We start from the raw sequence: 25825 nt of genomic DNA on the forward strand, positions 1-25825 counted from the left end.
CCATGACACATGAGGAGTGGGATCGGATCCCTGGTAGGGGTTCATTGTTATGCAGTCGATAGAGATGGATACAGGTAGAGATCCAATTAGATAGTCTCTAGGTTGATACTGTACATTCCTTGGAATGTTCTGTTATGGAAATAAATAGTGTTGGGGATTTCCGGAAGGGTTTGGTTCTAAGTAAAACGCTATGGGTCGTCTGACATTGAGTGTATGTAGGATGGCCTCTTGTGAGTTCCCATGCAGTGTTGGATAAAATGTGGGAAGGTATATGGGTTGGTTCGGATGGAAGGATTTTGCCCAATACTTTGGGCAAAAATTTTGGATGTGGTCTTAAAGTGATCTTGTTTTTAGAGAACACTGTGTAAGGGGGCTCCGCCATCAGTGCCCTGATTTCACTGACCTGTCTAGCTGATATAATCACTACAAAAAACGCCACCTTCATGGACATATGAAGGAGGGAACAGGTCGCTAAGGGCTAAAAAGGTGCTCTGGTGAGGTATTGGAGTATGAAGTTCCAGTCCCATGGGGGGTAGGTTGTCAGACTTCTGGGTACGTGTTTTGTATACCAGTAAGGAAGCATCTGTGATTGGGTGAGCAAAGACTGATGTTCCCTCCACCTTGTGCTGAAAGGCTGTAATGGCTGCTAGATGTACTTTAAGCTTATGGATAAGCCCGATTCCTTGAATTCCAGTATGCAGTCCAGCATGGCAGGTAGAGGCGTCACAACTGCGTTTACCTGTTTTTGTTGGCACCATAGTGAGAATCTCTTTCATTTTTGGAGGTAGATATTGTGAGTGGTGGATCGCCTGCTATTTAATAACACATGTTTTACTCGTTCTGAACAGGCTAATTCGTCACCTTGGAACCACATAGAAGCCATGGTTTGAGGTGAAGTTTCTCCAGATTTGGGTGGAGAGTTCGGCCTCCATTCTGTGAGAGGGGATCCGTCTGCAGGTGAAGAGCTCGTGGAGCGCACACTGCCAGGTGCAACAGGTAAGGGAATCAAGTCTGTCTGGGACACGTTGGAACAATCAGTATGATATGGGCCTTGTCGGTCCATATCTTGTGAATGACTTGAGAGATTAGAGGTATCAGTGGGAATGCGTATACGAATAATGTGTCCTATGAGATGAGGAAGGCATCCCCTAGTGACTTGGTGCTAGTCCCACCCTGGAGCAGAAAAGCGGGCACTTGTGGTTTGTTGCTGACACAAACAGGACTACAGATCGATAGCCCCATTTTTGGAATATCGATTGGAGGACATTGTTGTGTATTTCCCATTCATGTTCCTCGGAGAAGTATCTACTGTTGTATTCTGACACCCCAGGAGGTAAGATGCTGAGATGGCTATGTTGTGGTGAATGCACCAGTTCCACAATTTCAGAGCCTTGGTGCAAAGTGAATGGGAGCGAGCTCCTCCTTGGCAATTGATATAGAACATGCATGCTATGTTATTGGTCAATATGCAAATTGATTCGTTCCGTATAATCGTGAGGAAGCGCCTGAACACGTTGTATACCACTTGGAGCTCCAGGAGATTGATGTGGAGCTGAGTTTCCATCAGTGACCACTTGCCTTGTATGGAGTGCTGGTCTAAGTGACCGACCCAGTGTCGGTCATGATTATTAGCGATGGAGGATCTTGTTGGAAAGGAATCCCCGTGCAGACGTTTTCTGGTTTCGTCCACCACTTGAGTGACGTAATGACATTTGAGAGTACTGTTACTCTTTTGTTTAGACTGTGTTTGCAGAGAGTGTACACAGCGCTCAGCCAGCCCTGTAAGCAACGCATATGCAGTCTTGTGTGTCTCGCCACAAATGTCGTGACTGCCATGTGACCTAATTGCTGTAGGCAGGTTCTGGTGGACATTTGAGGCTGCCAGTGACTGTTGAGATGAGGTTGGTTATTTTCATGAATCTATGACTGGGCAACAGTGCCCTGGCCTGTGTGGAGCCAAGGTAGGCCCCAATGAATTCCAGTTGTTGCAGCAGGGTCCGTGTAGATTTCTGCATATTTAACTGCAAACCTAGTGTCTGGAACAACTCGATGGTTGTCTGCATCATGTGTGTCACTTCTTCCCAAGTTGTGCCTTTCAGTGGACAATTGTCTAGGTACGGGAAGATCATCTCTCCTCTCCTTCATAAGTGGGCCACCACTACAGTGAGCATTTTTGAAAAGACTCAAGTGGCAGTGGAAAGGCCAAAAGGTACTACTCTGTATTGGTAATGGTTGACCCTTACCGTGAATCTTAAAAATCGTCTGTGTACTGGGTGTACGGTAATATGAAAGGAAGCATCTTGGAGGTCGAGGGATGAAAACCAGTCCCCCCTTGTTTAACGCTGGAATAATTGTGGCCAGTGTGACTATTTTGAATCTGTGATTCCGCAAAAATTTGTTAAGTTTCCAAAGATCTAAGATATGCCTCCATCTGCCATTTTTCTTTTTGATGAGAAAATAATGGGAGTAAAAACCCTTCCGTTTGTATTGAGTTGGAACTTGCTCCACGGCACCCAATTGTAGGCGATGGTTCACTTCCTGTTGTAAGAGGTGCTCATGACAAGGGTCCCTGAAGAGGGACAGGGAAGGAGATAGGTAGGGGGTAAGACGAGGAAGGGGATAGCATAACCCAATCTTATAACCTCCAGTACCAATTGGCCCATTGTTATTGCTGCCCAAGCATGGTAAACAGGTGCAGGTGATGGCCAAAAGGTGGGGTAGGAGTGTCTGGTAGTGCTGTATTGAAGGGGAGGTCATTCAGACCCTCGACCAAGACTTCACAATTGTGGCTTGGTGGTAGATGGTTGTGAAGACGTGGATTGAGTTTGAGGAGCCCTCCATCTTTGTGAACGTTTATTTCTGTTGTGGTCGAATTGCCATTGTTGTGGGCGGTGGAAAGAGGTGTATCTGCCCTTTTGGTACGGTTGGTATTGATGGTGTTTGTTAGGAGGCGTGTATATGCCTACAGTGCACAGGGTGGCGCTAGAGTCCTTCATTGAATGAAGTACATCATCTGTTTTTACAGAGAAGAGTTTCTCCCAGTCGAAGGCGAAATCTTCTACCTTGAGTTGGAGCTCTCTGGAGATTCCGGACGACTGCAACCACAAAGCCCTGCGCATTACAACTGCCATTGCCGTTGTTCTCGCTGCAGTGTCTGCTACATCCATCAAGACCTGTAGGGATGTCCTGGCAATTTGCTGTCCTTCCTTCAAGATAGCATTGAACTGGGGATGTTTTTCCTCCAGTAAGGCATCAAGGAATTCTTGCAGCTTACCATAATTGTCGTAGTTGTACTTGGCTAAAAGGGCCAAATATTTGGCTAACCCGGAATTGGAGTGTAGCTAATGAGTATACTTTTCTGCCTAATAGGTCTAATCGTTTATGTTCTTGATCCTGTGGAGTGGACTGGAATTGAGGCTGTTTGTTGCGATGATTAGCAGCTTTCACCACTAGAGAATTCAGCTGTTGATGAGAGAACAAAAAGTCCATCCTTTTAGCTGGGATGAAGTACTTCCTGTTAGCTCTTTTGCTAGTAGGTGGTGTGGTTGCGGGGAGTCTGCCAAATATTCTCTGCTGGTTCCATTATGGCATCGTTTATTGGTAGTGCAATTTTGGATGTAGTGAAGGTCTAAAATTTGCAGTAGCTTGTGCTGGTTTTGTTGCACCTCTTCTAGGGGGGATGTTTTGGCTGGCGGCTACTCTTTTAAGGAGTTCCTGAAATTGTTTCAGGTCGTCAACTGGCTTGGAGGCAGTGAAAAGACAGCCTTGTCAGGGGAGGACGATGAGTTGTGGGCTGGGGAAACGTCTGCATCGACCAAACCTCCTTCCTTCTCATCTCTTCTGGTGCTTCTGAGGTCTCCCTGCTTCGGGAAGGTGGAGAACGAATTTCCCTTCCGGCTGGGGTCGAGGGCCTACGGTAGTGAGCCCTATATGCCACCCAGGGGTCCCCTTGCATGGGAAAGGGCATTGTTGGATACATCCAGGGTTGCCCGTACCATTATTGCATCTTGCAAGGTTTGCGAGATTTGGTCCTAATAGCTTCCCATGGTGGTCTTCACCCCATGAGTGTTGGGAGGAGAAGTGTCTCCCATGTAATTCCTCCTTTTCATCACTGGAGATGGGCTAGGGAGCAGGAGAAGTGGACAACAGCTCAGTTATTTGGCCTGGAGATCCCTTGTTACCAAGCAAGGGTGACTACAGCACTGAGGAGACCACTAGGACCTTGTGCTGTGGAAACTGCTGCGTAGCCACTTGTTTCTGTGGCGGCGGTGCCGCTGGTGCAGATGCAGTCAGTGCCTTTGTCAAGATGGTTGGTGCTGTTTTCAGCTGGTCACATCAGTGCCTACGACTGAGTCGGTGCCAGTGGGGGCTGCATTGCCTGTGGTACCACTCTCGGTGCCAACTCCTGCACCAGGGTGGTCAGTGCCGTGGAGGAGCAGCATCTCGACTCCATTCCGGAGCAGCGAGGCTCAGCAGATGTCCACAGAGGGATGGTGCCGAGGTGCTTGGAGCCTCAAAGGTGCTCACTCTACTCGAGCTCAGCACCGAGGATGGCGACCTTGCTGAGGACCTCTTCTTTTTCTGAGTGTCCCTATTATGGGAGGTCGCAGCTCGCTTCCTGGATGATTTGGAAGACTGAGCACTCCCATTAGCAGAAATTTTGCTCAGGGAATCATCTGTTGATGTCAATTTTTGTCCCTGAGGAGGAGGCTGAAGGGACTTTCCATCAAAATCATCTTGAAGCGGAGATCTCGATCACGCCTTGCCCTGGCTTTAAGGTTAGAGAAATGGGCACATTTTTGAGGGATATGGGTCTCCCCCAAACAGACAAGTGACCGTCTGAGAGGGGCATCACCTCACGCAAAAGTCACATAGTTTAAACCCAGGCGAGAGGGCATTGTGGATGTTAAAGTTTCCCAATGGGGAAAGAGTTGGAAAAATAACAAAAGAAAATACCTATAATTTTTTTATTTTTGGAAAACAACAATAACTAAGTGAACTAGACATACTAACCTATTGCTAATCTAACTATTTCTATAGAGAGAAAAACAAAGAGGCAGCACTGCCACTGAGCTCTGTCTGCAGCCAAGGACGGTTGAGAATGAACTGAACGGGTCAGGTCGTGTGCACACTACATGAGGTGCCAACGGCATCGTGAGCTGACTATTGCGCATGCATGCCCTGACTGAGCACTGCTACCAAAAATTTCCCATCTGCGGCACAGGGACACACCAACACCCAAAGTGGAGCACTCGCAGGGACACTACTCGAAGAATGCAGACCCATCTCCTTGTGGATTCCATATGCTTGATATAAGTCTTTAGTGATCTTTTGATATCTAGGGTGTGCCACTGCTCCTCATTTGACAGCTATGGTTCCGTTCTCTAAAACTCCAAATCTGGTAGGTAGTTCTGGGTCCTCGGAGCATTCCTCATGCCCTCAGAATAGTGTCTGAGAAGCTGCAGGCCTGGAAGGCATATGGGAAAACCCCTGTGGACATCCTTTGGAACTACAGCACCTGACTCAGAAACTACCTGGTCTTACATTCGCTACAAGGAATGGTCCCATACTCTCAGAAGAAAGGCCTGAAGACACCTGATAAACCTCACCCATGGAGAGACCCATATGTGAAAGACCAGAAGGCACAGTGGCTATACTCTGTGCTATGATTGACCTCGTGCAGAAATATCAGATCCTGGATCTTCAGGAATCTGTCTAGTGACGGGTATATCTTTGTCACTGAAGCATCTACGTCCACTCCCAGGTGAATTATGTTTGTTGAGGGAATCAGTGAGCTTTTCCTGGCATTACTGCAAAGCCACGTGCTTGGAGGCAATCCAGACTCTGGACTGTGGGACTGCATGCTGTGGCCTATAGCCATGCTTTGCTTTGACTACAATCAGCTACATACGACCCTGGGTGCCAAGGGTGGATCAGAAAGAAGAGCTGTCAAGCTAAGGATTGTGTTAGTTTGAAGGAAAACTGATCTAGGTTTGCTTGGAAGCTTCTACTCCAGGTTCCCCTTCCTCGCCCCTCCAGGGTAACAATCCTTTCTTGGATATCTTTGGTGTTGGTAGCAACCAGTGGATTGCTGTGCTGGATTTCAGAGAGAGGACTGGAGCTTCTCTGCAGTCTCAGCTAGTAATTTCTGTTTCCTCCAATAGCTTCTCACCTGTAAGTCTGCATGCACAAGATATCTATTTAGGATGAGTGATAACTATTCATGGGTGTAATATGACATCCTTGTAGTCACCATGTTAGAATCCATTGCTCATCACAAATCACATCAAGGGTTTGACCAAGACCAGGCCTGAGACATCTCACTCCAAGCAAGGATCATACCAATAGAAGATGAACCGTTTGTTTACCATGAAACAAGCTTTCCCACTAAATATATGAAAAACCTTTGGTCTGAACACTTACAGCTGAGGCTTTGAAATTATTGCACCGTGATTCTTATGGTCTTGGAAGGAAGTCCCATTGTGAAGGTGTGGCTTGTTTTTACACACACACACACACACACACACACACACACAAGTTTAATCAGGTGTCCTCATTTGGATCTTATGCCCTCAAAAGAGGCATTAACAGGAAAATATGTATTAATAATACTTGAGAGGAAAGATATTTTATTAATATTAAGTTCCTTGCAGGTCACTGACTGGCATCCTGTCTTGGAAAAGTTCTGTAGGGTTTTTTTGTTTCTTTCTTTCTTTGTTTTGCTTGTGTGGTACTTCTTCCCCTGGCTATTTACAGGAGGAAGATAGTATAATTCATCTTGGTCAGGAGACCACACAACAGAAGTGGGGTACTGGTACACATAAGTAAATTGTGAAAATGGCTTGTTAGCTGTCCCCAGGACCTGAAAGGCTGCCTAACTGCTCCTGCCAGTAAGTACAGTAGAAACCACCTAGTACCACTAGGAGCTTTACTCAGGACACCAGGACCATTTTGAACATGGAAAGGGATTTCTCACTTACCCCTCTGTAATCCCATGAAGGTGCAAGCTTCATGGGGAATAGAATCCTCAAGCACCTCTGTTCTGGTCAGATTGCCTGAAACGCACAAGGCTCTATGTGGAGACAGCCTGGGGAGTGAGGGAGGGAAGAAGCGAGACCTTTTCCCAGGCAAAGAAAGAATTTGTAGCTGATGATCAGAAGGCACAATTCCCATTCATATTCTGCCTCAAATCTGAAGCCCTTTCCCTGGCAGAGTGAGGCTCTTTTGGTTGAAAGGCAGATGGGCACAATTTCAGTTAACCTGCTGCCTGAGGCATAGCAACCCAGGAGGCACTGGCTTCTCTGAATCCCCACAAAAGCTGTAGGGTGGGGGAGGGTGGTGACCATGGTACAGAGCACTGAGAGACTCTCTGAAGGAGATAATCACCCACAAACACTGTCTCAGGGTAGAAGGCAAAGAAGGGGTTTAACTCCTGATTTTCACCCCACTTTCTAATTCACAATAGTAATCACTGTCTTGTGAAAGACACACTTACTTTTGCCTTTTTGACCCAGAATCTCTGGTTGACACAGCACTAACTCCAGAATATCATGAGAAACCCCTGATTCATGGTGCAAGGAAGGGGAGCTGTACAGGAACTCTGCTTCTCTCCTCAGGGATTTAGGACCCACTTTAGGACCAGTAGCCTGGAAGGGGTCTTATCTTTATGGTCCTTTGCTGACTCAGGACTCAACCCGTTGGTCGGCTGGTCAAAGTCCTCTTCATCATCAGTGCCTCTTCTTGCTCTGCTCGGTCTTTCCTGGCTAGTTTTTCACAGTGAAGTCATGGATACTTGGGGTGTGTGTGTGTGTTAGGAGACCCAATATGCCAGTGAACTCAGAGCCCCGTGCCCTCAGAAAGAGAGGGTTGGCTGACTGCAGGCTAGGCATTTTTTACCTTCTGCCAAGACAGAGAAAGCTGCCTCAAACACTGAGTACATTTTAGATTTCGCTCAATGCTTGCATGGCTGCTCTGCCACATCTGAAAGGGGGCAAAGAAGCTCAGCAGGGAGGCACTGCAACAGAGGCTCTGAGTGGCTGTGACCACAGAACTGCTCAAATCCCAGACCAAGAGGCGGCGAAAAGGCTTGAAAACAAATAAAAACAATTTAAATGCCCACAAAACAGCCCAAAATAATAAATCCAAAAGAAAAGGAAGGGAGCAAAGTGAACCACCACTTGGCAGCTGTCACAAAAGGCAGAAGATCTGGCAGCAACCAGAAGAAGGGAGCATGGTTAGTAGTACAGGCTGTGCTGAAGCTTTGAACTGCCTCCAGAATCTTCAGACAGGAGGAGAATATATAGTCCGTATATGTCAGAGCTGTGGGAGAGACTGCTAGCAGCAGGGACATTATCAGGTAAGAGTTGAGAATGGAAAATTTCTAACACAGGATGATTATAATATACATGTGTATTTGTGGTTGATGCTGGGCAGCAGAATTTAAACACAAAACGCAGCAACTGTGTTAAGTGGCAACTGTGATACTGCACTGCCAAATCAAATTTAAATTAACTAGACCATTTCAATGAACACACCTCCATAATGTGAACTATGGAGATTTATACTAAAACTCTGAACTGTTTTTTTACTTTTTGGAGGTTTGTAGATAGAAAAAGGTTTTAGATAGAAAAAAAAGGTTACAAAAATCTAATCTCAGGATCAAATAAAGAGTTCAAAATGGAGTAAGTTTCAGAGTTTGTACGATTTGCTTTATAGCTTACTTACCAGAGCAAGTTGAACCTCTCCTCCTGTAGCATACACATCCCCATCATGATCTCCATATAGAAAAAATTTCAAGATACTTCCATAAAATATTGGAAGAGTTTTAATTGTTTTCACCTAAAAGAGAAAAGACAGCTCAGTAATTATTATAAAACTTAACATGGATAAGTTCCTGACACATATGGTTCAACAGAAGTTACACATTAAAAATGACATTTGTGCATCAGCCACCTTCCAATGATTCTGCTTGCATGTATAAATCAAACAATAAACCTTTCTGAAGTTAGACATTCCTCACCCAGGTTTTAGTTTGCAGCGGAGAAGCTCTCCTTAAAACCCAAAGTCCCTGCTTTAAATTAGTGTTTAGTATATGTGCTTGCTTCGGCAGCACATATACTAAAATTGGAACGATACAGAGAAGATTAGCATGGCCTCTATCATATTCAGACAGGAACTTTCTCTCAGAGCTCCTCCACAGATAAATCACAGGATGATACAGTCCATCCATAGTTAAGGTTGTAATCAGGTTCCATTATAAGACTTATTTTATATATATCTTGTAACTCTGGCTAAAAGAAATGGTGTGGACTAAAAATTTCCAGGTTTATTCTAAAGGCTAATGGAGAATTTTTCTGTAAAGCATGAAATAAACTGTTCAAACTGAGTTACAGGATATTAAAAAAATTAATCTGATTTGAAATTAACGTGTCCTAAACTAAGGCAGCTTGTTACTACCTTCACATTTTTCACAGTTACATTTATTTGAAATCTTGCACATGAACTACAACTGAAGAAAATGGGCCAATTTTATTCTTTTCTAATAATTTTGTTGTCTTATAACAAAGAACTCCTAGTTTCAGAAAAGAGATTAAGGACTTGTCTAATGCTGCGCTGTGTAGGTTGCGAAGTTAAGGAAAAACAGGAACACTGAAGATTACTTCTAAATTCTGCAGGAGACAAGGAAGGAGCCAGGGAAGAACAGAAACTTAATTCTGATATTTAACTTTTTACAGCTTGATTTTGCAATCTTAACTTTTTTTAATGTAATTTTTGTACAGAAAATTATAATCTGTTGATCTAACTAGTATCATACTTACCTTATATACTGTAAATATTCTACACAACGTATATCAATTTTTAACTTTAAAACAGTGCCAACATTATCAAGCAATTAACTTACCAACTGTCCAGTTCTGTACGTTTTCCCATCCCACTCTATTGCAGAATATGTAGCCCAAGGACTTTGCATTCTTTTGGAGGTCAAGTCAGTACGTGTAATTATTTCTTTAAACAGTGTGAATTTTATCTGTTTGTCATATTTCTCATGGCAGTCTTTGAGCCACAAAGCAAATTCTCTGTCAATTTTCATTCGCTGCTCCTGTGAAGTTTTAGTAGATGCATTACAAAATGTAAATCGGAGTTTCATAGGTGTGAATAGCGACTTAAAAGTTAATGGTTGTTCTCAGTGATACTGTAGTCAAAAGTTAGTTTTAAAGAGTGTTGAAAAACTATCACATTCTAAGTAAGACTTATCTTAACCCAGTAAATGCTTAAAATAGCTTTACTTACTGATGTATTGAGTTAATTTTCAAAATGTTGCTTACTACAAATAAGAGGTTATCTTCTTAAGGAAAACGTCTTTCCCTCACTGTATACCTAGTTACATGCATACAATAAAAACTAGGTATATAGACATATAAATCACTTTTTTCTTCTTCAAATAAAAAAACTAGGGCTGCTATTAAAAAAATAGTCACAATTAATCACGTGATTAAAAAATTAACTGCAATTAATTGCATGATTAATTGCACTCAAACAATAGAATACCATTTGTTTAAATATTTTTGGATGTTTTTCTACATTTTAAAATATATTGATTTCAATTACAACATAGAATACAGTGCTCACTATATTTTATTACAAATATTTGCACTGTAAAAAAACAAAAAGTAGTATTTTTCAGTTCACCTAATACAAATACCGTAGTGCAAGCTCTTTAACATGGAAGTTGAACTTACAAATGTAGAATTATGTACAAAAAATAACTGCATTCAAAAATAAAACAATGTAAATCTTTAAGGCCTACAAGTCCACTCAGTCCTACTTCTTGTTCAGCCAATTGATCAAACATTTACAGAAGATTTACATTTGCAGAAGATAGTGCTGCCGCTTCTTGTTTACGTCACCTGAACGTGAGAACAGGCGTTCGCATGGTATTGTTGTAGCTGACGTCACAAGGTATTTACATGCAAATGTGCTAAAGATGCATATGTCCCTTCATGCTTCAACCACCATTCAGACATGCGTCCATGCTGATGACGGATTCTGCTTGATAACGATCCAAAGCAGTGTGGATCAATGCATGTTCATTTTCACCATCTGAATCAGATGCCACCAACACAAGGTTGATTTTCTTTTTTGGTGGTTCAGGTTCTGTAGTTTCTGCATCACAGTGTTGCTCTTTTAAGGCTTCTGAAAGCATGCTCCACACCTTGTCTTTCTCAGATTTGGAAAGCACTTCAGATTCTTACACCTTGGGTCGAGTGCTGTAGCTATCTTTAGAACGCCTGTTCTCACTTTTAGGTGACATTGTAAATAATAAGTGGGCAACATTATCTCCCATAAATGTAAACAAACTTGTTTCTCTTAGCGATTGGCTGAACAAGAAGTAGGACTGAGTGGACGTGTAGGCGCTGAAATTTTACATTGTTTTGTTATGGAGTGCAGTTATGTAACAAAAAAAAATCTACATTTGTAAGTTGCACTTTTACAATAAAGAGACTGCACTACAGTACTTGTATTAGGTGAACTGAAAAATACTATTTCTTTTGTTTGTTATTTTTACAGTGCAAATATTTGTAATCAAAAGAAATATAAAGTGAGCACTGTACACTCTGTGTTGTAATTGAAATCAATATATTTGAAAATGTAGGAAAACATCCAAAAATATTTAATAAATTTCAATTGGTATTCTATTGGTTTTTTTTTTAAGTTAATCGCATGAGTTAACTGTGATTAATCAACAGCCCTAAAAAAATCCCAAGGTTTGTGCTCATTTTTCAGTTTTAAAAAGGCTCAACTTTAAGGGCTATTAATACTGACATGGATTACTATTGCAAAGTTCTCTGCAAGTTTCCATAGTGACCTGTCACTGGAAATAGTGCAAAAATTTAGTAATATGGACAAATGAGCACTAAGAAATGGGATGAGACTTCCTAAATCACACTCATTGAATTGTGGCAAGCAGAAGTACAAATTAAGATTAAAAGCTTCACCTGTCCATTGAAGACCCTTGTAAAAAGAGTGTTTTTTTCTTTTAACTTCAGTTCCAGGTCCATGAAAGTAAGCTTGTTTGTGCTGACCTGAAACTTATCATTGGTAAATAATGCGCCAGAAATTCGATTGTAGCATTCAATTGGTGCAAGTCCTCTCTTCTTGGGAGGAGCACACCAGTCAAAGCTTAAAACAAAAAGGCAAAATAATTAGAAACTTCATTTTTTGAAAAAGCAGTAAAATGTTTAAATTGTAGACCTGGAAATTTCTTACTCTTCTACACTTGTGTATGGTATTAACCTTCCATTCCAAAAACATTCAAAAATAGGCCTTTTTCCCCTGGCCCCTTTTTCTACCACAAAGCAGTCATCATCGTCATCATCATCTTTTAATCCTAGATTTAAAGGAACACCAGAGTTACCATAACAAAGCAAGAGCCAAAACAAGAATATATTGTAACATTTACCTTGTTTGTTAAATTACACATACATTCTGTGTACAGTTAAACTATTTATTTAGTAGGTATATACCACAGAGGGGAAAAATAATTACCAGTAATTTTATCATATGCCTTTTCTTTCCCAGGTTAAAATTCCTTTCTTACACTAAATGGCATCTACCAGGGAACAAAAGCATCCTTTTGTTGAATCAAATCTGCTTATCTTGAATATCCAAAACAATTATCTCCTCCACAGACTCACACACCTACATTCAGACCCAGTTTCAGAGGCAATCGTTTTAACACTAGAAACAAAATCTGATTTTGTATTTCCTACACCCTAGTTGTTCCTACAGCTTCCAGCAGTACAGATAACCAGCCAGTTGACAGCGAAGCTGTCATGTACAGCCTTCCTCAGGTGTACATGAGTTTAGCCCAAAAAATCTACTTCTCACAGAAATGAGGCCTAAGGGAGCACAAGTATTATGTATGCACACAACTTTCATAATTTAGTTCATTATATAGTTTACCCTAAAACTAAAATTGTAAAACTTAACTTGAAAAACAGCACTAAATCTCAACTTGGTTTAAATTGCTCCCCCCTCATATGTTTTCACCACTCAGTTTCTAATTCATCTCAGTACAAAGAATTGTGAGATGGCTCAAGATGGAAATTTGCCATAAAAAAATGAAGAGTTTCTCAAAATTTGGAGATCAGTATTTGCTTCAGAAAGTATGTTCTTGAGTCTTTTTAAGCAGATTCTACAAATGACGAGAACTGGAAATATGCATGTAGCATGTTGACAAAATGTAGGATTATATATATAAAACTGTCCCCAAAATTGTGAAATTTAAAACTCGTAAGATTTAACTGACTTACGTGATGGAAAGCATGGATCATCAGGATATGTTTCTTTATCATATAAGAAAGGATGGTAGCGGATGATGCCCTCCACTATACCTTCTCCTTCAACATGTGACTTAAACTCAAAGCTATCTGCCGCAGAATTTATATATAATGTCTGCATGTCATCTTTGATCTCTCTAAGGTTGACCATCCTAGGTACCTTTCCTTTTTCAAACATCAAAATCTAAAAGAAAAACAAAACAAGTATAATTTTTTCCTGTCATCAACAAATTACAGTCAACACAAAATGTCAACTGGTTAACTACATTTTTGAAATGAATCATCATAAAATGTCTCAGTTTTTCATGAAATTACACACATCTTTCAAACACTGCAGTATTTCAGAGCAATTAACAGTAAACATAATTACAGAAACGTATTAATGACATGTAATACGTTACCATATATATCCCACCTCAATATCAATGTTGTTGAAAGGTCCAGCTTCTTTCATTGTAGCATTAGTTTCATTTCCTTTTGGTCCATGGATATAGTAATGATAGATATGTCTGAAGTTATTAAAAAAATTATTTTTAACTAAACCAAAAACACACACAGGAAAACCTAAAGCAATCTAAAGTGCAAAATTTACAAAGCCTAAATATATTCACAGGTGTTTTTATATTAAACAGTTTTTTGTTTGTTTGTTTGTTTTTTAATTTAAAAAGTTCTTGGCATTGTTGGATACCCAAATTCAACAGCATTAAAACCACAAGGTGAAATGACTAGGAACAGCGGCCAAGCTATGTTTAGCTGCATTTAAGGTACATTATTTTTCTTTCTTTCACCAACTGAAAAGGCCAGGGTACCTAAATATCTACTCTCAGACTGATCAGAATAGGTGAAATACTTGCATTAGAGGAAAGATTTAGAAATATTTAGATACCTTTGCAAGGAAATAAGTGACTATGGTGATATGTATTATTTTGATGACAGTTTCCTTTATAGAAAGGCACAAAGTAATAAAACTACTGTAAAGCTTTTTGAAGTCTACAGATGAAAAGTGATGTATAAGAGCAAGGTATTTTTATTTATTCTGATGATCAGTTTTGTAATGGTGCCAAGTTATCTACACAATAATTAGAATGTCACAAATAATCCTTATGCTTTCTTTCATTTTACTACAGTATGAATAGCTAGGTGTGCATGCAATGATGCATTAGAGAAATTATCCTTCTATAATTCTCATTCTCTAAAGGTATATAATAACCCAGTTTTCAGAAGTCTTGAGAACCCACGTGTGCTTTATCGTACACTCTGAGTCCCAAATCCTGTGAACACTACTAACACATGTAAACTGTTCCATGGACTTCAATATTTTAATAATTAGCCAACCCTTTAGGCTTCAGCGGGACTACCCATATACATGCCTAATTTAGCCACATGTGTACTCTCAATAAAGCCTAGAGAGTTAGTTATTTATGGAAAATTACTGGAATATTTAAGTCAATGGGACTACTTGTGTGTATAAAGTTAAACCCATAAACCCTGATCCTGCAATCCAGCAGACTTATTTAGAAAGTTACAAAAAGGTTTTTCCTTGTAACATTCAATGAAGATTCATACACTGAGGGAATTTGTAGATTTGGAAAGTTTTAGACTTCTTAATAACAGAATGGAACTGGAGTATAGTTTGTAGTTTATATGATACCAGTTGAGTGTACAGTAACTCCCCACTTAACGTCCTTTCGATCTTATGTCCCCGTTCCATTACAGAACATGCTCATTTAAAGTTGTGCAATGCTCCACTATAACGTTGTTTGGCCGCCTGCTTTGTCCACAGCTGGAAGCCCCCCCATCAGCTCCCCTACGCCCCACCCCCCTAGCACCTCCTCCCTGCCAGCGGACCCCGCAGATCAACGCCTTACCCCTGCTCCCCCTGCCTGCGGCAATCAGCTGGTTTGCAGCATTCAGGAAGCAGGAGGAAGGGGAGAGGAGCGAGGAGATGGCGCACAGGCTCCCCCTCCCTCCCCAGCTTCCTGAACGCTGCAAACAAGCTGATTGCCACGGGCAGAAGGCAGGGGAGGGAGGGTGGAGGAGTGAGGACATGGCGTGCAGAGTAAAGGGGGAGGAGGTTGGGGCAGGAGAAAAGGCGGGTTAAGTGTGGGGGCTTGGAAGAAGGGGTGGAGTGGGCGAGCTGAGGGTTGAGCCCCCCGCCCCTGGTGCTTGCACAGTAGGGGAAGCTGCCGTTGCAACGTGTTTCTCCAAGCCTACTTGCCTCCATGCCTGCCTCACTGCCCGCAGTTCCAGTGGGCTGTGCCTGGGTGGGGTAAGGCGGGGTACGTTCCAACTATAGCACTGTACTGTATGTGCAGTATGTTTGTAAACACACAGCATGTGCACACTACTCCCCCTTCCCCCACAATTCACTTGCTTTATGGCCCAATAGCCCTGGTCAGGAATAGGGCTCTACACCAAGCGCTTGCGAGGCCACCAGCTGCCTGCAAAGCACAACAGAGGCCCTGCCTTGCTGTCTTGCGACAGAATAAACAATGTTTTATCTGCCGCCCCGCCCCCCCCCCCCCTTCGCTGGAGGGAGGTAAGAACACAGGGGGAGGCAGCCCGCCCAGAGCAAGTTTCAGGAATAGAGTTCCAGCGCCTGCTTCCCTGTAGCAAGGGGGAGAAGCGGCGTAGAGATGCACAGAACCTGGCCCTGCTCCCATGAAAACCTGTGAAATGCATGGGAGCTTTGCCGTTCACTTTAATCCTAGCTGCATCTCTCTGCCCCTACGTGCACACAGCAAAGAGGGGAACAGCCCTGTTGCAAACGTTATTTTCTTCCTCTTACTACATTGGCTGCAATGCTGCCCAGGTGCTGAGTGCATGGTTACTAGGGGAGATACAGCAGGGCCAGTTTTCCAGGGCACCCTGGAAAAGAGGCCTTTGGTCCTCCAGCAGGGCTTCTGTGAAAGTAAGAACCTGCAAGAAAGTAAGAACCTCCATAACTAGTCCTAGCCTAAACCCAAAGGGCTTCCAGTAGGGCGGCAGATTACCATGAAGGATAACATGGGTTTTCCAAATTCTTTCCCTTACAATAGTTGATTGATGCTGCATGACCCCAGCCACTCCAGGCTGAAGGGAGTAAAGAGTAGCACATCCATGCGCGTCCGGAGGATCATCACCCACAGCATCATGAGTCAAAAACGTCCAGCAAGTGATAGTGGAGTGCCTACCAGTAGCAGTACCACTAGCAGCAAGAAAACCAGGAAACCCATTAGTTTGGGTACTAAATTAGACATTTTAAAGCGTTTTGATGCAGGCGAGCATGCAGTAGATATTGGCATCGCTCTAGGTCTTACTCCAACCACTGACAGAACAATTCGGAATAATGCCGATTAAGTAGTAGTTTGCTGCAAACACAGAGCATCTTCTCTCACAGTGGAAAGAGGACCAAAACCAGCGGAACATAGCTTGTATCACTAGCAAACTTAAAGGTAAGGCAAAAAGTTGTACGACAATTTGAAGAGAGACCAAAGTGAAGGATCACTGACAGAGACTTTCGCAGCAAGTTGGGGATTTGATCGGTTCAAGAGGTGCTTCCACCTGCATAACATCAAGATGTCCAGTGAGGCGGCTAGTGCTGATACTGCAGCAGCTAAAAAATTCCCCGACTATCTCAAGAAAATAATTGAGGAAGGTGGCTATTCCCCTAAACAAGTCTTCAATGTCGATGAAACAGGCCTGTACTGGGAGAGGATGCCTGAGCGGACTTACATTTCCCGAGAGGAGACAGCACCCGGATTTAAAGCAGCTAAAGATCATCTAACCTTGCTTCTAGGTCGTAATGCTGCCGGAGACATGAAGATGAAACCACTGACAGTGTACCAATCTAAAACACCATGCGCTCTCAAGGGATTTTCAAAGGAACACCTTCCGGTCATTTGGAGATCCAATAAGAAGGCATGGATAACTGGAGCTATTTTTTTAAAATGGCTGACTCTCTATGCTGTCCTTGCATAGAAGGAATACTGTGCCAAGGAAAATCTTGATTTCAAGATTTTATTTGCTTACTGATAATGCACTGGCTCATCCAATCAACCTGGACAACCCTGTGTGAAAATGTCAAAGTTGTCTTTCTGCCACCTAATACCACATCACTCATCCAACCCATGGACCAAGGAGCCATCGCTGCATTTAAGGGGTATTACTTACACTGTACTTCTGACCAGCTCATCAGAGGCACCGATAGGGAAGGCAAACCTATGATTTGGCAATTTTGGCGTGACAACAACATCCTGAAGTGCATTGATAACACTAGTGAGTCCTGGGCTGAAGTTACTCAGGCTTGCATGAATGGTGTGTGGGGGAAGTTGTGGCCTGAATGTGTCAATGACTTAAAAGAATTTAAAGATGTTGTCCCTGCTATGAAGAAAGATATCCTCAGCTTAGCCAAGAAAGCAGGTTTTGATGAGGTGGAAGAAGCTGACGTTACAACGATCCTGACAGGGAACGCAGCTCCAACATGATTAGGGGAGTTGGTCATCTAATGACTTGCTATAAAGAAATTTACCAAGAAAAAAAAAAAAAAAGGAAAGCAAAACAACAATTTCTAGATGTGTTTTTTCGAGTTCAGGAAGTTCAGCAGGAACAGCAAGAGGAGCAGACAGACAATCCACCCTCTTCCACTCTCTGACTCCATCACCTCAATCAAGCTTCATACTCAGCAATGATTGTAGTATTAAATTGTTTCTTTAAAATTGTTTTAAAATTGTTTTAAACAAGCAATTTAATACAGGTATAAGTTTTAATGTATATAATGCCTTTTGTCTGGCAAAAAAACATTTTCCTGGAAACTAACCCCCATATTCACATTAATTCTTATGGAGAAACTGGATTTGCTTAACATCGTTTTGCTTAAAGTTGCATTTTTCAGGAACATAACTACAATATTAAGTGACAAGTTACGGTACTAAATTTCGAAGTCATTAGAATATTTGTCATCAACATTATTAAAAGTAAATCCAAACACAAAGTACATTACTAAAAATATAAGAACAAATTATAGTCTGACTTTGCATAAGAGGTTTATTTTTAAATAAAAAAAATCTTTTACAAAAATTAAATGTTGACTTACGCCAATTGCCTTGTCCAAAGATTAAAATAGTTTTTCAAGTACTGCATGTGATCTGGTTGTACACCTGTAACGACAACCGCAGTGAAACTCTTCTTGTCCCTTTCTTCCATTATGAGATTGTGTAGAAATCGTTCATCATCACTGGTGATATGCGCAGAGTCAGATGGCTAGAAAAGGGGGTCAAAAATGAAACAAAGACAGGAATTGAACTGTATACTTTTCTAAGTCCTCCTATATCATTTCAAAGATGGGTGAAAAAAGTCCTACCAAGCATATGGAGGCAAAAATTGCAAAACACTTATAGCAGACATTACATGGGAGGCTAATCCTTTTTGTTTAAGAGTGTCCTACTTAATTACCTGTCAGTATCTGGTGCTCTCAATTCAGCGACCTTCAATCTATCAACACCTATGCAATTCTATACAGGAGTCTTATACTGCCACATCACTGTAGTAACTGAACATCTTCCAGCAATGCATGAAGCCAGTGGTTCTCAAACTTTTATATTGGTGACCCTTTCACATAGCAAGCCTCTGAGTGCAACCCCCCTTATAAATTAAAAACATTTTAAAATGTATTTAATACCATTATAAATGCTGGAGACAAAGTGGGGTCTGAGGTGGAGGCTGACAGCTTGCGACTCCCCACGTAATAACCTCACGACCCCCTGAGGGCTCCCGACTCCCAGGTTGAGAACCCCTGCATTAAGCTATGTGACTAACTTATGTTGTGTGGTTCATTCTCTCTCTCTAGTGGGGAGAAATCTGTGTAGTGTTTTGTTTTTCACGCTTTCCTTTTTAAGTGTACATGCTGCTAGGAGTTTAAATTAGAAAAGGCAAGGTCCAAAAAGTGCACTTTGCACATGAGTGGGAGGTGGGGAGCCTTTAGTTCCTGTAGGAGTTTGTTCCATAGTCTCAGTCAGGCCCCAACACAGTTCTTTCTCCTGCACAGATAATCTTCACTCTTTGATAGGAAGTTCCATTGTGCCTAAGAACGGGAGCAGTCAACCACTGTCCTTCGTCCTGGATCCTTAGGCCATCTTTTAGATATGCTGGGCCAAGCCACTGGATACTGGATGCAGTATCTGACCCTAATGCTGTGACGCTGTGTCTGGGCAAGGGGAAAGGTGAATCTGAGGTTGGCCAGACACCTGGAGTAGGTCAAAATTATCTTGGCAGTATGGGGTCATCATAGCAACAGTAGCCTTGTCCTATCTTATATTGGATATTTTTCTAGGGATCATGGTGATCCATTGGAAAGCACAGAGGAGACGTCAAGACTATCAGAGGAGGGAAGCATCTGGAAGAGATCCTAGGCTCATGCCTCCCCTAGAACTTTGCATTTGGCATTCTCTGTGATGGCAAATAGGCCTATGGTCTGGTTCCCCAATAGTCAGCATATTGGGTTGAGAATGGATTTCCACAACCACTGCTTATTGTTGGTTACCACATTTCCGTTTCCGAAATTCATGAGATCTTTGTTAACCCCTGGAAGAGGCAGGGCCACTGGGGTCACTCCATATTGGTGACATCAACCGCAGAATTCGACGGCTTCCAGACAAGTGGGGACAATTGTGCACCTCCCTGCTTGTTGATATAGTGCATTGCCGACATTACACTACACTACAGAGTTCTGTAGACCAGCTAGGACCACTACACAGACCAACCTGATGGTCCTCAGCTCTAAGACATTCACATGTAACATCTAAGGAACATACTCCTTGGATTTGGAGGGGATTCAGGTGGATGCCCTAACCTGTCCCTGATACACCCATAGTAAATGTCATTGCTGGGAAGAGGGTCAAGGAGGACACCCCTTTTCTTGCATTCATTCAAGGGGTCTAGCCACTAGGTGACCTCTCAAAGGACTTGGGATGGTACCATGACCAATCTATCCATGTAGTGTTTGGTTGGGGTATGCACTGTCCTTGGCCAATGTTGGAATGTCTGCAGTGTATGTGCGTAGAATGGAGAAGAGTCTGGCAAACAGTGTTACCTAGATACATGTGTCCTAATAACCCCAGGCATGGGCAAGAGCATCATGTAGTGTCTTGTCAATGACTGAAAGGAACTGAACAAGTCCTCTGATAGATATGCTTGGGCTGACTGAGTTGAGTAGGGCTCCTATTAATTCTATCTTCTGGAATGGTGTGAGATGATTTTTTGTAGTTAACCAGAAACCCTAATTGAGGGGACAGGGAGAGGACTTGATTTAGTGTTGTTTTGGTCTCACCTGGCACTTGCCTGTGATCAGCCAGTCACCTAGGTATGCACAGACATGAAGTACACTACCACTGCCAGGTGCTTGGGGAAATACTCTCAGTGCTATGGTGTGTCCAAAGGTTAGAACCTAGGTCCCGCTATGAATCTAGAGTACTTCCTGTGGTCCAGGTGGGTGGCAATGTGGAAGTACATTCCGCAAGCTAAGAGTGATGAACCAGTCTTGAGCATGGAGTGATGAAGGAAAGCATTACCCTTCCTGAATCGGACGCATGTACTTGTTGAGTCTTGTCTAGTCTAGAACAGGATGAAGACACCTTTCTTCAGAATGAAGAAATATAGAGTACAGAAGCCTTTTCCTCTTGGTATTCCTGAGGCAACTCTTCTATGGCTCCGAGACAGAGCAACGAGGCCAATTCTGTTTGCAAAAGAGTCCCTGAAGGGAGGCAGGGAAGGGGGTAGAAAACGAAACAGGATGATGATATCTAGCACCTATGTGTCTGTAGTATTGCCTGTCCCTGCTTGAAGGAATGAAGTAAGGTGGCTTCTGAAGGAAGTACTCTGTTGACTTGGTGTAGTTCTTGACCAAGTTGTCAAATTTGCTGGTACACGAATGGAGCTCTGTACGTAAGTAGAGTGGAAAAAAGTTCACTTCCTCTTCTGTCTCTTGAAGCTTTTTAGACTGGTACTCAGGCTATCTATAATAGGAAGACATCCACGGTCCTTCTTGATGTTAAAGTGGAGGGGGGTACATCCGAACTGTGCAGATTCCAAAAGATTACAGAATTGCCTTGGAATTGTTAGTGAGTATAGAGCATTGTTTTCTCACTAAATACCTCTATCCATTCCTTCAAAGAGCAATCTCTTCAGTAGTGATTTGTAGTTCGCAAGAGATGCCCTCAGCATGGTCACCACAGTGGCCATGGATCTAGCTGTGTGATGTCATCTGCACCCAGCAACATATTTGCCACCAATCATCCCTCTTTTACAATGTCCTCTAGAGCCCCTCTAGCCTCATGAGGGAGCTTGTTGATAAATAGCATCACTTTGTCCCATGTTAAAAAGTCATATTTGGCAAGAAGAGCTTAGCAACTAGCTAGTTGGAGTGATGCACAGCAGTTGGTCTTTCTCCTGAACAGATTCAATCATTTGGAATCTTTGAATTCGGGTGCATTTTTGGCATGATTTTTCTTAGATGGCCAAGACCATTAGAGATCTGTGGTAGGATGCAAATAAAAGTACTCAACCCTGGAAGGTATAACCTGGCATCTTTTCTCAATATGTTCTGCTGGTGATGGTGCAGTGGCTGCTGTTAGCGACAGGGCTTGCAATGGGTCTAGTAATCCCTTATTTATGAGGAAGGCAATTCTGGTAGGACCTGCTGGTGATCAGATATTGAATAGTTTGAGAGATTTTTCAGGTATTATCAAAGTTTCAATCTCCAGTGAATCTGCAAATCATACCAGGAACTCTTGGAATGTTTTGAAATCATCCAGCATTGTTACCTGTGCCAAGGCAACTGCTTTGTCACACAAAGAGGAAAAGTCTTTGGGGGGGGGGGGGGGAGGAGAGGCGACACCAGTCACTGATAAATTTGTGCGTCTAGGTCCCATTCCTCCTAGTACTCTCATCTGTAGTCTCGCTAATGAGACTACTGGAGAAGGAGATCTCCTCCTCAATGGAGGCGAGCGGCTCCTTGAGGCTTGGGAAGATAGATGCCTGAATAACTAAAAAAATAATATATGGAGATTATACCTATCTCATAGAACTGGAAGGGACCCCGAACGGTCATCGAGTCCAGTCCCCTGCTTTCACTAGCAGGATCAAGTACTGATTTTGCCCCAGATCCCTAAGCGGCCCCCATCAAGGATTGAACTCGCAACCCTGGGTTTAGCAGGCCAATGCTCAAACCACTGAGCTATCCCTCCCCCCTACACTGGCATGCTGTATGAATACACGGGTGGAACAGTAGGTTCTTCTGGCAGTACTGCTCAGGAACTGTATAGGGGAGGACTTCCTCCTCGACACCAGCAAGGTGTGACACTATGATGGTGACAAGGAGTAGAACTCCTTCGGAGATAATGCGAATGGGTATGGTGCTGGGGCTTTTGTCTGTATCAATGACAGTCCTGCAGTCCATGATTGTTCCCCCAGTGCTGGGGTCAACATTGGCAGTGGGGCCTTTGGTACCAGGTGGGGTACTAATGGAGTCTGCTGCACTGCAGCATGCTCTTTTCCCACTCATCTGTAGAGCTGGACATGTTTTAGAGTGTTTATTCCCCAATGCTTTCCTGTCTCTCTGCATAAGAGGACACCAAGCTCTCCTTTGAACTCCTGTGTTCCAGGGTGTCCTCTTTCAGTGGCCTTCTTTGATATCTTAGGCATCACCTTTGATGTGAATGGTCTTGATGATTCCAGTACTATGGTCAGTGCCAGCATCAATGGCACTGTTAGTTCCTTACTCAGTGCAGACTTCTCCACTGACATCTTGGCACCACTTACCTGCTCGGAGCACTGAAGGGCAAATATTTGACCAGTATGGGGGGTTTTAACCCTGGAACTTCTGGGTTCTATGCTACACTCAGATTGTTCTAAGAGATGGAGCTTGTGTCTTGCATCCCACCATTTTCGGGTACAATAGAGAATGAAAGGTAAACAAAGCCACTGCTTATAATGTCTGACTCACCCAGGCATACACAGTACCTACTGTGTCTATCTTTAAACAAAATTGGCCTATCACAGGGTTCTGAATCTGCCATCTTGAGGTTCTTGTACAAGGGCTGTCAATATGGGGAGGTGGTTTGGTGTTGTACAGGGAAGTCATGTCAAAGAATTTAGATCTGGACAAGGATTATCCAACTCCAAAATGTTGTAAGTAAGAGAATGAAGGTTGATCTGAAATGTTTCAGATGCTTAAGACGAAGACAGCTCATGCTAGAGTTCTCAGCAAATAGACACAGCTAGGTAAGAGGGAAATGAGGAAGGGAGTCGCAGCCACCCTTCCCTTTATGGGAAGCACAAGGAGACATATGGCACATGCATGGCCCCAACAGACACTACTAACAAGAGGAAGCTGGTCTCCCGCACATGCACGCCTACAGTGCACACTGACACATACTGTAAGAACTTACTTTATTTCTTTTTCCCTTCTCCATTTCTGTCAAACACTCCCTTCCCCACTCCTTCCTCCCCCCTCCCACCCCACTTCATAGTATCAGAACCTCAGGGTCACTCTCAACATCCAGGCCCTTAGCAAATCCTGCCAGTCCTTCATCTCCAAAATGTATCTGTTCCTTCTTATCACTACAGCAAAAACTCATGTTGATGCAGTCATTTTTTGCCTCCACTATTGCAACCTTCTTCTCTCTAGTCTCCCACTTCAGCATCTTCAAAGGACTCTTTCTAAAAATCAGTTCTTTCTCCTGCCACTCTAGCCACATCAGTCTCCTCTCTAAATTTCTTCACTGGCTTCTCACCTTCCAAATCAAAATTCAAGCCCTTTATCATCATCAAGGTGCCTCCAGCTGTGCCCCTGCCTACATCTTTGGTCTCATTTCTTTCTTCCTACACTCCTTTTGAGCCTCCCTCCTTAGACTTTACTGTCTTTCCTCTCACTCTCATTTTTAATTCTTCTTCCAAAATATCAGGAAAATGGAACAGGGCAGAACTGACGATTCAAATTCCTCCTTGGCTCTTTACTTCCACAAGCTTTTCAATGATAAGTCATCCAGGTTCAAAACGAACAACAAACAAAAAACCCCTGTGAACCTTTCATCTATAATGTATATTTCATGTATGATATTTTGGTTTGGAATGTACTCTCTTTTCTCTAATTTAGACTATAAACTCTTGAAGCTGGGATATTTTCCTTTTATGTTTGGTACTAAGCCAGCACATTTGCAGTTGTTAGTAATAACAACGCTAAAGCATTTTTCTCCAGATAGTACCTCAAAACAGCACAGTGACTCAGACAGAAAAAGCATCATTTACTGACTCATCAATCCTTTGGGTTAATACATGGTAGAAGAACCACATGTGAGAAAACCTTACAATATACTGCCATTAAGTTCACTTTATTAACTTTTATACCCCAGACACAAAGTGTGCGCATGTGACATAGGTATGCTTGGAAAACTGTTATAGGTATACTATATAAAACAAACTAGTTTGCCTAGGAAAGATATTCACTTAAAAAAACGTTACTTTACCTTTCTGTTTCTAATGTATCCACTGTATATTGCTTCTTTGTTTTTCTCCTTTTTTTCAAAATCCTCTTTAGAAAGGAAAAGTTCATGGACATCATGAGAATCTGCAGGTTTGCTTATCATCTGTTAAGCATTAAAGAAAAATAAATTTAAAAATCACAGGAGGACACCAAAATGAGTTGTTAAAGACAGTTCAGTGATGTGGTAGCAGATGAATTACCTCAATGTCACTGTGTAAAGAAATGCTAATAATTAAAATATGGAGATCATTCTACTTACTCTGGCAGACTGCCCAATGAAGAACACAGCTTGTTTGCCTCCAACACCAAAATATGAGATGTCACTATTTAAGCTGCGAGGCACTGGAGGAGGGCGTACATATCCTGAATGATCACTAAAAACAAAACTGTCTTTAATACTTTTTTCAAAACAAACATCACAAAACTGCTCAAGGATAAACATTTTTATTAAACACCTCCTGTAATCATCACTGTCCCTAAAGTTTTTCATGCACAACATTTCTCATTCAAGACCTCAGATCTATGTTAAGAGCATACATTTAACACTGTAACTAATATCCAGGTTGTAGTTTTATCAATCTCTAAAAAGAAAAAACAAAGTTGATTATTTAAACTGAAATCATGTAGGTCACAAGGTATTCTGATTCACATGACTTCCTAGCAAAACTGTTTATAGGTTTCCCCTCACCTCTCCCCAATGTGCCACGTATACAATTTTTCTGCCCTTCCTGTGGCAGAGTAAGTCTCTGTTTGGTTTTCTGAATTTTAACTCTTATTTGAATTACCTTTATTCTTATAACCATTTTGTTCATACCGATAGGCCCCCTACAAACTACAGAAGGAAAATGACTCGGTTCGGTCAGTTTCCTTCTGTATCAAGTTCTTTTTATAAAGACATAAGGCACAGTCTTAAAAATATTTCTCATAATTGCCAGATCTGTGTTAAAAACATTTGAGATACCATGAT

General features: G+C 42.3%; 1 protein-coding gene and 1 pseudogene across 3 annotated transcripts in view; one reads left to right on the plus strand and one right to left on the minus strand.

The window, feature by feature from the left end:
• Window positions 1-25825, minus strand: part of SMCHD1 (structural maintenance of chromosomes flexible hinge domain containing 1) — a 168956-nt gene that overhangs the window by 118570 nt on the left and 24561 nt on the right. For all 3 annotated transcript variants that reach the window (XR_010598829.1, XR_010598828.1, XM_005310383.4), the window contains exons 6-14: window positions 25118-25232; window positions 24842-24961; window positions 18415-18581; window positions 13756-13849; window positions 13314-13524; window positions 12268-12388; window positions 11997-12180; window positions 9902-10099; window positions 8725-8838 (exon numbers count right to left, since the gene is read on the minus strand). Coding sequence is in view for 1 of the 3 variants with exons in the window: in XM_005310383.4 (XP_005310440.2) it covers window positions 8725-8838; window positions 9902-10099; window positions 11997-12180; window positions 12268-12388; window positions 13314-13524; window positions 13756-13849; window positions 18415-18581; window positions 24842-24961; window positions 25118-25232 (1324 nt within the window). In the remaining 2 variants the exon portion in view is untranslated. The remainder of the gene's footprint in view (window positions 1-8724; window positions 8839-9901; window positions 10100-11996; window positions 12181-12267; window positions 12389-13313; window positions 13525-13755; window positions 13850-18414; window positions 18582-24841; window positions 24962-25117; window positions 25233-25825) is intronic.
• Window positions 9094-9157, plus strand: LOC112060554 (U6 spliceosomal RNA; annotated as a pseudogene).

This window comes from Chrysemys picta, chromosome 2, assembly GCF_011386835.1.
Source record: "Chrysemys picta bellii isolate R12L10 chromosome 2, ASM1138683v2, whole genome shotgun sequence".
Taxonomy (NCBI): domain Eukaryota; kingdom Metazoa; phylum Chordata; order Testudines; family Emydidae; genus Chrysemys; species Chrysemys picta.